The following is a 13,459-nucleotide window of genomic DNA, read 5'->3' on the forward strand; positions in this document are numbered from 1 at the left end:
GAAAAACATTTTGTAATATAAAAAGATTTGTAAGATAGTACAAGTTTTATAAAAAAAAACCTGGTTTATAAATAGATAAAAAGCACAAAGTTAAATAATCCACTGGAATAGCTCACGAATCTCCGTTTTTTTTATTATTTTTTTTCCTGTCCTTCTTTGTTATTTTAGTGGGGTGCCGCCACGCGCGATGCTTCGTCGTCCTCGCCATTCACCGGCCCGACCTACGAATTGAATAACAACAATAAAAGAATGCGCAACGCACACCGACTGATTTTGGGTTTCACCTCATCTTCCATTTTTACCTTTTTGCCTGTTCCCTCTTCGATTATAAACAGCACCAGCAGCAGCATCTGCTCAGCTCAGTTCAGCTCTACTCGACTCTTGTGCCGAGAACAACAATCTCCTCACCCCCGCTCGCTCTCTCTCTCTCTCTCTCTCTCTCTCCCTTCCGACGCTGCCACGTGGAAGTGGAGGCATTCGCCATTATCCGGAGTAGCCTTGATCGTGCTCCGCTGGCATTCCAGCATCCCGTGGAGTCTGCGTCTCCGGTATCGGGCCAAGATCCAAGCTGCCTACCCTGGATGGATGCTATAGGAGATGCAGGATGGCACTCTTCCAGCCCGCCGGAATCGTCAGCGGCCACCAAGCTCCAGAAGGTGTATAGGAGCTACCGGACCCGCCGTAGGTTAGCGGACTCCGCCGTCGTCGCTGAAGAGCTCTGGTAAGATTAAAGAAGAAAAAACCTTTTTTGGTTCTACGCTCTCTCTCTCTCTCTCTCTAGATGTCAGACTTTGGATGTTGAAAAATTGTGCCTTTTTGTGTTTGGGGATTTTGGAAGGTGGCAAGCGATAGACTTCGCTCGGCTCAACCGAAGCACGGTGTCGTTCTTCGATCACGGGAAGCAGGAGACGGCGATCTCGCGGTGGAGTCGCATCAGTTTGAATGCTTCCAAGGCTCGTTCCCCTATATCTTTCTCATTCCTTTTTATCTGCTCTAAATTTTGGTTGTAACTGAATTAAGATTTAGCTTGCAAATACAAACAAGAGACAGTAAGTTACGCCGTGGTTGTTTCCAGGTTGGTCAAGGTTTATCCAAGGACGGCAGAGCCCTCAAACTCGCTTTTCAGCACTGGATCGAAGCCGTACGTATACAGAAGGCTTATTTTGCTTCTCTCTTTTACTGTTATCTTCACTTTTGTGTTGTGGATTGCCGACTAGCTGTTACAGTCGCACACTATTTGCTTCACACAGGGAGATCTGAACTCTAGAAAAATGATCCTTTCTTTCCTTCTGTTCATATCTCTAATTATTGAACCTTTTATTTTATTTATTTATTAAACTAAAACCAAGGAACCTTCCCTTTTCTCCCCTCATCGTCAACTAACCAGTAGCATTCTGTTGAGAGTTTTTCCCAGTGTCCATCTCTTGGAATTCATTTGAATCTTATGATAGTTGAGATCACATTAATGATTTTTATTTTATTTGGGCTCATGTGTGCTCACTCATTATTTAATTTGTTTAGATTGATCCAAGACATCGATATGGGCATAATCTGCATACTTATTATGAAGAATGGTGCAAAAGTGAAGCTGGTCAACCTTTCTTCTACTGGTAAGTGACGATCCTAGATATACTCCATCTTTTCTTCATGTATTTATTTTAGTTTAGTTTATATTCTCAAGTTTGTAATGTTCAAAATTTTTCATCTTTAGGCAGCTCTGTTTTGTTGATAATGACACCTAGAATAGGATATCTTTAAAGTGTCTCATCGAACAGAAAAAGTCCCAAGGACTTAGTGGCTTTACCATGACTATGTGTTGTTTACCCTACTTATCCACTACATAGTTTCTTCACATTAATCTATAATCAAAGGCCATCATATAGTTGAAGCATGATAAATCCTTCATATTTGAACTATTTTTATTTTTTTGGCTTAATTAATACTTAAACTAGGTTAAACGAATAAGATAGGTTGTAGTAATGTCCTACCTCGCATAGTGAATCTAATGCTACCTATTATGCAGGTTGGATATTGGTAATGGCAGAGATTTGGATCTTAAACAATGTCCAAGGTCATTACTTCGGAAGCAATGTGTCAACTACCTTGGTCCTGTAAGAATCTTTCCCCTTTAAACCCTTTAAGTGAAAATTCTTGAACATTTTCTACTCAAAGAGTTTGTGTAATGGATTTATCAAGAAGATAGGTGCCATGTGGCAATTTCTTAATAATTCCGAGTAACATAAATCACTCATGCACTATCTTGTTTAGGTGCATTTTGTGCATAATTTGCTGAAAGGCAGAAGCTTTTGATATAGATAAAAAAAGTGCAAACAAATATTTTATCGTTTCAGAAGGTTAATATGTAAAATGTTCTCAAATGGTAACTTGTATTTCTACCTTTAGAGAAGTTGAACCCTCATATATGTACAGTCCAGTATGTCTAATCATATAACATCTTTAGGAGTATATTGAGTAGTTGTTATTTCTCATAATGTCAGACAATTTTATCTAGTTTAAGTATCCAATGGAATACGGCTAAATAACATTTTCAGAATAATGTTGATTCATGTTTCTCGAACACATAGTTTTATCTGAAATGCAGCTCTTAACTTCAAGCTTAACCTCTTATATCTAACATTCTTCAGCAAGAACGAGAACACTATGCGTACGTTCCAGTATATGGTAAACTTGTGCACAAACAAACTGGAATTCTCTTAGACACAACTACAGTTTCCAAAGGAGGAAAGTGGATTTTTGTCATGAGCACATCCGGGAAATTATATGCTGGTCAGGTAACTTATCGAACTTAAGGGTTTTGATGTTTTTTTAAGTCTGATTTGCAGTGTTGAATTTGGTCATAATATCAATAACTGGTACATTTTAATTGCAGAAAAAGAAAGGAATATTTCACCATTCCAGCTTCCTTGCTGGAGGAGCTACTATAGCAGCTGGAAGATTCACTGCAGAAAACGGAATGCTCAAGGTAGATTATGCAGTTTTTGGCAAATGATGTTAGATTTCTTTGCCGGTTGCCATGATTCGATCATCTCCATCTGTAGTCGGTTGAATATGAGATCTTGCCATGGCATTCAAAACTTGTATTGATGGATGTAGTGAATCACTAAAACTGTTGAAAAAGGACATGCTAAAGGAGTTAAAGAGAAAGGAACAGGAGCCGCACTCCACTCCTTATTCCTGCTGTGCCTGCTGATGCTTTTTGACATACTTAGATACTATGAGGTTCTCTCATAAGTGTCTTAGCATTTTTAATTGGATTACACTACACTTTAGCTATAACATGATATCAGAGCCAGTCACATTGTTAAATGAGGCTTATTAAGCATGCTTATACTACGAGGTACTCACCTACCTTGGCAATTTGAGTTGAAGGCTTTAACGATAACAAATATTTATTTCCTTCATTTCTTCCATATTTTAAACATAGTTGCTACTCTATCCACAGGCAGATTATTTGCGTGCATCTTTACAAAAACTGAGTTTTTTTTTTTTAATTTTATTTAAATACGAAGGTTTGTTGATTTGCAGCGAATTTGGGCATACAGTGGACATTACCGACCAACTGAGGAGAACTTCAACAACTTTTTAAACTTCCTCAAAGAAAATGATGTTAATCTGGATGAAACTGAGGTAATGCTAGTTGTAATGCCTTATTAATGGCTGAAATTTAGAGATTTATTCTCAGAAGAATCTTATCAATGTTTTAATCTCTAGATAATGACATCATCCAACCAAGATTATTATGAGGATGCAAAGAAACCTCAGCTAGAAGAGGTGATCGAAGCAATGAAAGTTTCTAAAACTCCACAACTAGTTCTGCCTACCGTTGTAACAAAGAATAGAACTGTGGAACCAACTGCAGAATCTGAATCGGCCGTCTGCCCTCAATTCCAGTACAAAAGAACTTTATCTGGCGGCATTCAGAGTCCAAGAACTGATGTGCCTAAGAAAGCCATTCTAGAGAGGATAAATTCCAAAAGGAATGCAAGTTCTTATCAGTTGGGGCATCAGCTTTCTTCCAAATGGTGTAGCGGAGCTGGTCCTAGAATTGGATGTGTTGCAGATTATCCAGTTGAGGTCAGATTACAAGCTTTGGAGTTTGTAAATCACTCACCAAGGGTAACCACACCATCAAAACCCCCTTTATCAAAAGCTTAGTGAGCCCCTGATATATCGGTTACATTTTCGATTCAGGTTCTGTCATATCCATGTCTGGAGTATTCCGTCTCAGTATTTGCATTCTTCTAATTTGTTTGTTTTTTTAACTGTAGAAGAAATGGACTGAAGCAGTTTATTGTCATAAACACTTCAAGTGCATGAATTCTTCTGGTTGTGTTTTTATGTCAGTAATGAGTTTGTATACTGAATCAACAGTTGAGTTGATGCCTTTTTCGTCTACTACCTGATGACCTTTACTGAAGAGTGTGATGAGAACTCTTCCACTAATGCCAACAATGACCGTATTAGCTTGGAATCTCTTCCATTCGTCAATTACATGGGTGAAAAGAAAGAAGGGGATAGAGAAAGAAAGACAAAATTATATATGAAGCTCTATCATTTTGTACATATTTTGTGTCATTTTCTATCTTCCCTCTTGATACTGCTAATATTGACACCCTTCTGGATCACCCTTCTGGATCAGCAAGATATGCCTACGCGGGAATGTTGGGGGCGAGTATTTTTGTCTTTTGCCATCAAGATATGTCTACGCGGCCCTACAATCAAACTCTCTAGTTTCTAATGTGATTTGGACTCTCAAGCGCCCTTTGCGGCTAATTTTCTGGTGTTCCTCACATGACTTGGCTTCCTAAGTTCTACGTACAATTCAACCTCCAGAAAGCCTCGCACAATTTGGTACCCAAGTCTCTTAGCCACCCTCCTGTGTGCATTCTGAGCTCCCTCGAGCTCCCTATGCCGAGCTCGATCTCTTGGGTTCTCCATTCTTTTGATAGCCTAACCATAATTGAGCATAACCCCCACATGACTCAGCCCCCATAATTGAGTATAACCCCCATAATTGAGTAGCCCAGAATTCTAAGGGTTCAATAGATCTAGAGTTAAGATTTTGGATGATAATCCAGAGTTATGTAACATAACTCTGACACTTTCTGACATGTGCTTTCTTATCTACAAAATAACTTACACTCTTGATCGAGGCTTCCACCTCAACATCCAGTGAGATAACAATTTCTAACCACATCTTTACCATGTAATAGACCCCTATTAATTGTAGCATAAATATTATTGGGTTATATCTCTAATTCCATCATTTTACAATAACAATTGTAGGTTTTTTTTTTTTTGCAATAACAATTGTAGTATAAGTATTGTTGTTATTTATAATGTAGCGATTTTCAAAAGTTTATGGTAGCATTATCACATTATATATATATATATATATATGCGGCAATTTAATAAAAATTTAGGTTTTCGAATTTATCAAAAAGTACATACTACTTTATTATTTACTTAAGGGTTTATCTTTTTGCAGTACTTTAACCATTCTACCCTCCCGCTAAATTTGATTATTTTGCTTTTTATTTTCTTTGTCATTTTTCTCTCTCTTCTCTTTCCTACTATACATGTCATATCTCTTCTCTTTTTTCTCTATTTTTTTTTTCTTTCATGTCTTTATAGTGCTTTTTCTATGCATGCATGATAACATGAACTTAAAATGACTTCTAAAAAGTTGATTTTTTAGCCGATTCTTCTAAATACATTTTAACATCTCTGTGAAGTCGAAATACATAATGGATAGTATATTTGAACTTCTTACAACTCCAGATATCCACAGAAACTAAAATGAGTGTAATCGAAACTCTCTAGGTCCATTAGTAAGTTTTAGTCGAAATCCATCGATGGACCTAGAGAGCTCCAAATTACACCTATTTCAATTCCTGTAGATTTCTGAGGTTGCAAGGAGTTCAAATATGTTATCCATCGTTTATTTTGACTTCACAGAGGTGTTAAAATGTAATAAGAATCGTCAAAGTTCTCCATGTTGGGCCTGATATGATTCCATATCGTGGAGTTTTTTGGTGATTCTTCTTTATTACATTTTAACACATCCGAAAAGTTGAAATAAATAATGGATAACATATTTGAACTCCTTGCAACCCTAGAAATCTACAAGAACTAAAATGAGTGTAATCGAAGTTCTCTAAGTCTATCAATAGATTTTGGTTGAAATCTATTGATGGATGTAGAGAGCTCTGATTGCATTCATTTCAGTTCCTGTAGATTTCTAGGATTGTAAGGAGTTAAACTGTGTTATACATTGTTTATTTTGGCATCTTAGGAGTGTTAAAATATCTTTACAAGAATAGGCGTGCAAAAGAGAAGAAAGAAAAAAAATAAGAGAGTAAAGAGAAGAGATGCTCCATGCATAAGAGGAAAAAGAAGAGGAGGAAATGACAGAGAAAATAAAAAGAGAAGTAGTCAAATTTGTCAGGAGAATAGAATGAGAAGAATACTGTAAAAAAATATGTCCTTTGAGAGGAAAGAGAAGAGTGATAAATAACAAAAGAAAAATAAAAAGAAAAGTAGTCAAATTTGTTAGGAGAGTAGAATGAGAAGAATACTGTAAAAAAATATGTCCTTTGATAAATAACAAAATAAAATATGTTTTTTTCTTTTTTTTTTTGATAAATTTAAAAATTTAAATACATCTTTTGATAAATTATCAAAAGTGTTACATGAGATTTTTTTAGAGCCACGAGTCATATACTTACGTTAATTTTTATAAGAGATAAATTCTTAACAGACACGTGTTCTCGGAAAATTTTTTTCTCTCCTTAGTAACTCGGCAGTTGAAAAAAAGTTCCTGTTGACATTTATAATTTTTAAAAAAAAACCTTTTAGTTTTTTTCCTAAATTCCTCAACTCTTTGCTATCTTTTCATTGTCCTTATTAGAAGGGACACAACCACATAGAAAATGACAAGAGAGAAGACAGGGAGACAAAAAGTGTAGAGTCATTTGACAACTCAATGGTTCCCGCGGCAAGGTCATATGCAAATTCATGCTAACGTTATTAACGTCGATGCAATTAATATAGAAGAGAAACGTCGACTTAACAATAACATTATTTACCAGTTTAAATCATGGAAACCGTCTCTGGTACAATAAATAAGATTACTGTATAATAAATTTAATATGATTCGATCTTTTTATAAAATAATAGTGACGAAAATTTTGTGCATCCGTTAACTTTTTATATGAGTTAAAAAGTGAGTTGCTAGAATAAAAAATTTGAAAATAGTAAAAGACAATTTTAGATCTACTTGTAATCTATACTATTTACATTCATCTACTTCAACATAGTTTACTGAGTTTCCTCTAGAACACAGAGTATTTCTGAGTAGACTATTTTGTAGCTCTTATATTATATAAGAGTAAAATTTTAAGTAGAATAAAAATAAAAGAAAATCTGGAGAGTATTATAAACTATAAAGGTATACATTAAATTATAATTTTATATTAATATTTAAAAAAATATAATTAGAATAATTAAAACTATTCTTTGTATTCCTGTCTCGGAATGTATAAATCATTCCTGACTTGATTTTGCCTTATCATCTCCATGATGTTGTACAAGGCAGAAATATACTTTAAATAAAAATGATGATCAATTAAAATTTTTACAATCTCTAAGTTTAAATATTAGCGTGACAGTGTGCCTTCGGTTAATAGTACAACGGTTAGATTATTTAAACGATTAATTAGATATTTTTCTCGTTAACAACTTCAAAAATACTGACTATTTGGATAGATACTTTTTTTTTATTTACTTTTTATTTACTTTGATAGTGGAAAATTCCTCGGGCCGAATCGATCATAGAATTAATCGTTAGAAAAAATTGGATAATAATAATAATAATTTATGGTGATATTCATTGTCTTTTGTTCTTTTCTATCGTTCGCACTTCAGAGCGGTGCGCTCTTCCTCGTGATATTCATTCCACTGCTGCCGCTGCCGCTGCCGCCTTTGTCCCCTTCTCGTTCTGTCCGCCCCCAAACCCTAACTGTAGTAACTACCTTCGACCCGCCGTGGCCTGTAGAAATCGTGGGTTCCTCTGGGTGGTTCTCGAGCGAGATCAGTGGATTCTTTCGTCCATCCGGTCGATGTCGGCATTGGTGGTGGATCCTTGGGGTACGCTTGATTCTTCTAATTCGTCTCTGTATTGTACAATCCGACTGATACCGGGAGTAGCTTACTATTTCTCACAGAGCGATTTATTCCGGAAATGTTTCCTCTGTTCCTTCCGTTTCTACTCTTTTGCATGTGGTTGATCGAGATTGTTTTTTTTTCCAACCATTATTGTTTCTCTCTCCCCCCCTTTTTTTTTTTTCCAGTTATTGTCATGTTTGATGCGTTCTAGGGATTGATCTCTTTCAAAAATTGTTTTTCACCTCATGAAATAAATGAGGAATACAGCTACTGTGCTTTGTGTCTTTTTTCTTCAAGTAATTTGGATTAACCTTGCTGAATTTTTATCTTGTCATTTCCCGAGCTGTAGTTGGACTAGTATAGATAAAAAACTTGAAGGCTTTCTTTTGCTTTTACGAGCAGTTCTTGTGGATGTATTAGTTCCCTTCCTTTGGTCGTTACATGCGTCATGTTCATATACTTTAATTTGGAATATTTTCTGAAAACAACGATTCTAAATCTATTGGTTGGTCATTGGATATATATACAGTAAAGAAATTCACCCTTGTGATGTAGTGATTGCAAAAAACATAAACTTGAGTTTGGACAATTCATACTGCAGATGACATTTGGTTTGTTTTCTGAACTGTGATTTAAAGACACACTTTTTTGTCATTAATAAACTTCTTGTTCTTTCCGGCAGGATTTTAGGAAGGCATCAGTTCTTTACTTCAAATAATGAATACAGGCAAAAGGCAACCTCGGATTCTCATTCTGCTGCATTTACATTGTATGGATCTTTGACAGATGGTTCGTTTTTTTATATCCAGTCCCATTGAGGTAGATTCTTAGCCCCAATTTGCTCATTGCCTAGCAAATGGGTTCAACAAGTGGTACTTCTGAGATTGTTGAATCAAATGAAGCTCTAAATTTGGAAAGTTACTTTGGTGGATCTAAGGCATTACGTATTAAACTAAAATCAAACCTGCAAGATGGTAAGTGCCAGGATCTGGAAGATAACCTTGATCAACTTTTGAGGGCAATTCATCTCAGGACTTCATCCAGGGTTCTCGGGCCTTCTAGTCAACCAGGGGTTGATTCCTTGCGGAAGAATGACACCAAGAAGCCAGTCAAAGTAGGAGTATGTAGGGCATCTGGAATAGGGATATCAGAATCTATCACCTTAAAACAAGCTTTGAGAAAGTCATCCATCATACAGGCATCAGAGATGGCTGCTATGAAGAAATTTTCAAGACCAATTAGCTTCTCTGGGACTCCTACAATTAGGAGGCTTTGTACATCTGTGATGATTCCATCTAGTAACTTAAGTGAAGAAAAGAGAAGTTTAGTTGAAATATCCATCATGGCTGAGAAAGTTTCAGCAGATTTCTCAAAAACGACAACTGAATTTGGTCAAGAGAAAAATACAGAAATGTCTGTTTCACATCTCTCTGCTGTTTCTACATCAAAGTTAACTAAGATCAGGATCCAAGACGTCATTAAACCCACTCTTGAAGAATCATGTGAAAGTCATTCAGCTACAGTTAAGTTGAAAAAGGACATAGCTAGCTCAAAGGCAGTTGCTGCTACAAGCAACACTAAAGTAAACCCACATTTAAACAAACCAGTGCATAGGAACAATAATCTCAAAAAGAAGGGAAAATCCAAGGCATCATCAGCTGCCACTATTTCCACCACACGTGCCGAAGTCAACAGAATTGGTAGCACTCTGTCCAATTCTAAACAATCTCAGTCTAAGGAGTCCGCCATTCCTTCATGTACTATTCCTAGAACCAAATCTTGTCGTCTTAAGGAACAACTCACAACTGCCTGTAGTATGCCTCAGACAAAATCATGTTATCATAAGGAACCTGTCACTCCTGCATCTGCTGCAGTTAGTGCAGAAAGCAAAATTCTATTGAGCCCCAATATCCACAGAAGTATTAGGCCAATAAGTGTAAATTCAAGTGAAGTGCGCTAGATCACGAGAAAAGGGTGAGTGTTATCACAGTTCAAAAAGCAGTATTGGTGATTATAGTAACAGCACTAGCATCAGTGAAGTGCGCTACCAGAGCAGTGCTAGCAGGAAAGGATGCCGGCCTCACATGTCAAAGGATGCGAGATGGATAGCAATCCAACGCTTAATTCAACAAAGAAGACTTAAATAACTTTAAGCTTCTGAAAAAACTTGGTCGTGGAGATATAGGGACTGTCTATCTTGCGGAGATGATTGGTTCAGAATGCTCGTTTGCATTGAAAGTGATGGACAATGAATTTCTGATTAGCAGGAAAAAACTGATGTAGCACAAACAGAAAGAGAGATATTGCAAATGCTAGATCATCCCTCCCTTCCAACTCTCTATGTTTATTTTACGACTGATATCCTTTTTCATTTAGTTACGGAGTACTGCCCAGGTGGTAACCTGCATGTTCTTCGACAAAAGCAACCTGGCAGGAGCTTTAGCGAGCCAGCTGCCAGGTATATCATCAAATTAATTTTCTGCTTTTGCTTCGCTACAGAGTTTAAACTGTTCATGTCAGAACAATTTGCTCTGTTAATCCGTCTTTTGAGTTGCATCTAATCCCTGGTGCTTAAATTACATTTTTGTTCTAACGTGTTGTTACTGGAGTAACAAGTAAATATGGTCTATTTGGGAATTTAGACACATACAATTTTTTGTAGCCTGAATATGGGCTCACTGATTCACATACTTTTTACCCAATACTGAATTTTATACCACTATAAATTCCCGTACAATCTTCATGAGTCTACACACTGAAACTAAGATGCCTAGGCGATTGAAACAATTTTGCTTGATTACATTTCTTTAGAGCAGGTATGTTGCTTAATGCTAGAGAAGTAGGATTTTGGTATAAATTTTCATTTAGCGTAAGAGGGGCACTACAATCATACAACTCAAAAAGTAGTTCTCTTTATTTTGACCACTCATTTTTTTATCCTATCAATGATATTTTTATTATCTCCTTGCTGAATAATGGATTCAAGATACCTAAAAGGCTAAAGCACTTAAGGGAGTTCATGTTCATCGTGTCTTTTTTTTGTTACTGAAGTTGCATTTCATATATTTAATTTATAGTCTACATATCTAAAAATCGTTAGCTCCTAAAGTCCAATTTTTATTTTATCTAATTACAACCTCTTCGATTAGCATGTATCGTCCACAAAAGACATACAACGAAGGGGTTTTCTCAGATATGATTGATTAAACCTACAGCTTTAGGAAAAATCTTTTGTTAGGCTTTTAGTAGCTCTAACACTAGTAGCAATTTTCCCATATTACACACTAATTCTTTGTTATAACCTATGCAGGTTTTATGTCGCAGAAGTCCTTGTATTGGAATACCTGCATATGTTGGGCATCATCATGTCCTCTGATTTTGACTTGTCTCTCCGATGCTCGGCGAGCACAACCCTTCTCAGATCATCGCAAGCGCCGCTCAAGAAGCACTGAGGACCTCTGTGTCTTCAACCACCATGGGTTCAAGTTTCTCACTTCACACCGCATTCGTTTTCATCTTCAGGAGAGAAAGAAATCTGAAGCCTATGCGCAGGTCAGAATGTTCCCCCAGCTCGTGGAAGAGAGGACATTAAATTCGAGCTTTTTAAAGTATCTCTAGTATGTAACCCTGTATCCTTGTAAATGTAGGTTTAGTTTTCATTCCTTGTTAATATAATTATAACAGCAAAATTAGAGGAGATATTTTTATAAATAACAAAATCTAAAGGTAAAAAACAAAGGAAGATTTAAAAAAATTTTATCCAGGTGCGCCTTTATACATGTACAGTTTGTATTTTTTTTTTTTTAATTCAGAATTAAGCTAATTAAATTTTACCATTTTTACGAGACTATATGTTTAAAGTGCTTTATATATATATATTAAAATTTTTACGAGACTATATGTTTAAAGTGCTTTATATATATATATATATACATATATATATATATATATATATATATATAAAAGACTATATGTTTAAAGTGCTTTATATATTTATATATATATATTACTTTTTAGCTTTGAGACTAAAATTAGATTTTATTTTAGGATTTAGGTTATAGTGTTAAGTTAGTGCTCACTTAGTATATATTTAAGATACTTAAAAAAAATATATATACACACCCGATTACGATATACTGCATGCTACACTGTGAGTAAATCAGATTTCTTTATTTTTTTTAAATTTTTAATTAAAAAATAATTAAAATATATTTTTTAAGATTTTATTGGTAGGATTCAGGTTTCTTAATTAGGTTATAATTTTTTCAGTTAATTTTTTAAAGATTTTATCTCTAGAATTCAAAATTTTTAATTGGATTATAGTATTTAGTTAAAAGAAAAATTAAAAATAAAATAAATTTAAGTATTTACAAAATATTGTAATATGTTAAGGAGATATATATTATTTTTTTAATTCAAAATTTCTTTATTTTTTTTTAATTTTTTAAATTTTTTCGAATTAAAAAAAAATTAAAATATTTTTTTAAGATTTTATTTTTAAGATTCATGTTTTCAATTGAGTTATAATTTTTAAGCTATTTTTTTTTAAGAATTTGTTCAGACTTCTCAATTGGGTTATAATATTTAGTTAAAAAAAAAATTAAAAATAAAATAAATTTAAATATTTATATATTATTGTAATGTGTTTAGAGGATATATTTATATAAGAAATATTGAATTTTTTAAATTTAAAATCTTTAAAAAAAAGAATGTTCATATCTCTCTATATATAATTTTTTTAACTTTGAGATTAAATCAATTAGATTTTACTTTTAAAATTTAAGTTATAATATTGAAGTTAAAAAAAATAAAACTTAAAAATTTTAAATATTTACGGTATATAATATATATATTTAGGGTTTAGAATTTAAGAAAAAATTGATTTAAAAAAATTAAAAATAAATAAATGTTAATATATGAACCATTGAGGTGCTTGAATTCATTCTAGGTGTCTTGAGCATCCCTATATATATAGTCATTGTGCATCAATATTGCATGTGTAATATAATACATACCGAGGTTGAGAAAGAACATGTGTATATAATTTTTATATAAAAAATAACTAGATAAAATTATTATTATGTGTTAAAATTATTTTTAATGTAAAAAAATATTAATATAATTTTATTTTGTACTTTATCAAAATTAATTAGTAAAAGTTAGATTCTTAATAAATATACAAAATAAATTTTAAAGCAAGATTTCCAGAGATTTTTACTAATTTTCGAAATATTAAAAAAAATATAAATCTGTTATCTTAATAGTCTCTTAG

The 13,459-nt window shown here is 34.1% G+C and overlaps 2 protein-coding genes across 2 annotated transcripts; both read left to right on the forward strand.

Annotated features, from left to right (window-relative positions):
• Positions 1 to 268: 268 nt before the first annotated feature.
• Positions 269 to 4,405, forward strand: LOC122018492 (IQ domain-containing protein IQM3-like). Its single transcript, XM_042575824.1, has 9 exons — positions 269 to 721; positions 839 to 953; positions 1,076 to 1,141; positions 1,522 to 1,610; positions 2,024 to 2,111; positions 2,646 to 2,792; positions 2,891 to 2,983; positions 3,547 to 3,648; positions 3,733 to 4,405. Exons 1-9 carry the CDS (start codon positions 582 to 584, stop codon positions 4,174 to 4,176), a joined length of 1,284 nt encoding a protein of 427 aa, XP_042431758.1. The 5' UTR covers positions 269 to 581; the 3' UTR covers positions 4,177 to 4,405.
• A 3,512-nt stretch (positions 4,406 to 7,917) lies between these two features.
• Positions 7,918 to 10,614, forward strand: LOC122021865 (serine/threonine-protein kinase KIPK1-like). Its single transcript, XM_042580039.1, has 2 exons — positions 7,918 to 8,169; positions 8,870 to 10,614. Exon 2 carries the CDS (start codon positions 9,044 to 9,046, stop codon positions 10,145 to 10,147), a length of 1,104 nt encoding a protein of 367 aa, XP_042435973.1. The 5' UTR covers positions 7,918 to 8,169; positions 8,870 to 9,043; the 3' UTR covers positions 10,148 to 10,614.
• Positions 10,615 to 13,459: the final 2,845 nt, after the last annotated feature.

This window comes from Zingiber officinale, chromosome 9A (genome assembly GCF_018446385.1).
Source record: "Zingiber officinale cultivar Zhangliang chromosome 9A, Zo_v1.1, whole genome shotgun sequence".
NCBI lineage: Eukaryota > Viridiplantae > Streptophyta > Magnoliopsida > Zingiberales > Zingiberaceae > Zingiber > Zingiber officinale.

Coding starts and splice junctions, on each gene's coding strand:
- LOC122018492 (XM_042575824.1), top strand. CDS start 582: ATGGATGCTATAGGAGATGCAGGATGGCACTCTTCCAGCCCGCCGGAA. Junction 1,142..1,521: donor TTCAGCACTGGATCGAAGCC/GTACGTATACAG, acceptor TAATTTGTTTAG/ATTGATCCAAGACATCGATA. Junction 2,984..3,546: donor CAGAAAACGGAATGCTCAAG/GTAGATTATGCA, acceptor GTTGATTTGCAG/CGAATTTGGGCATACAGTGG.
- LOC122021865 (XM_042580039.1), top strand. CDS start 9,044: ATGGGTTCAACAAGTGGTACTTCTGAGATTGTTGAATCAAATGAAGCT.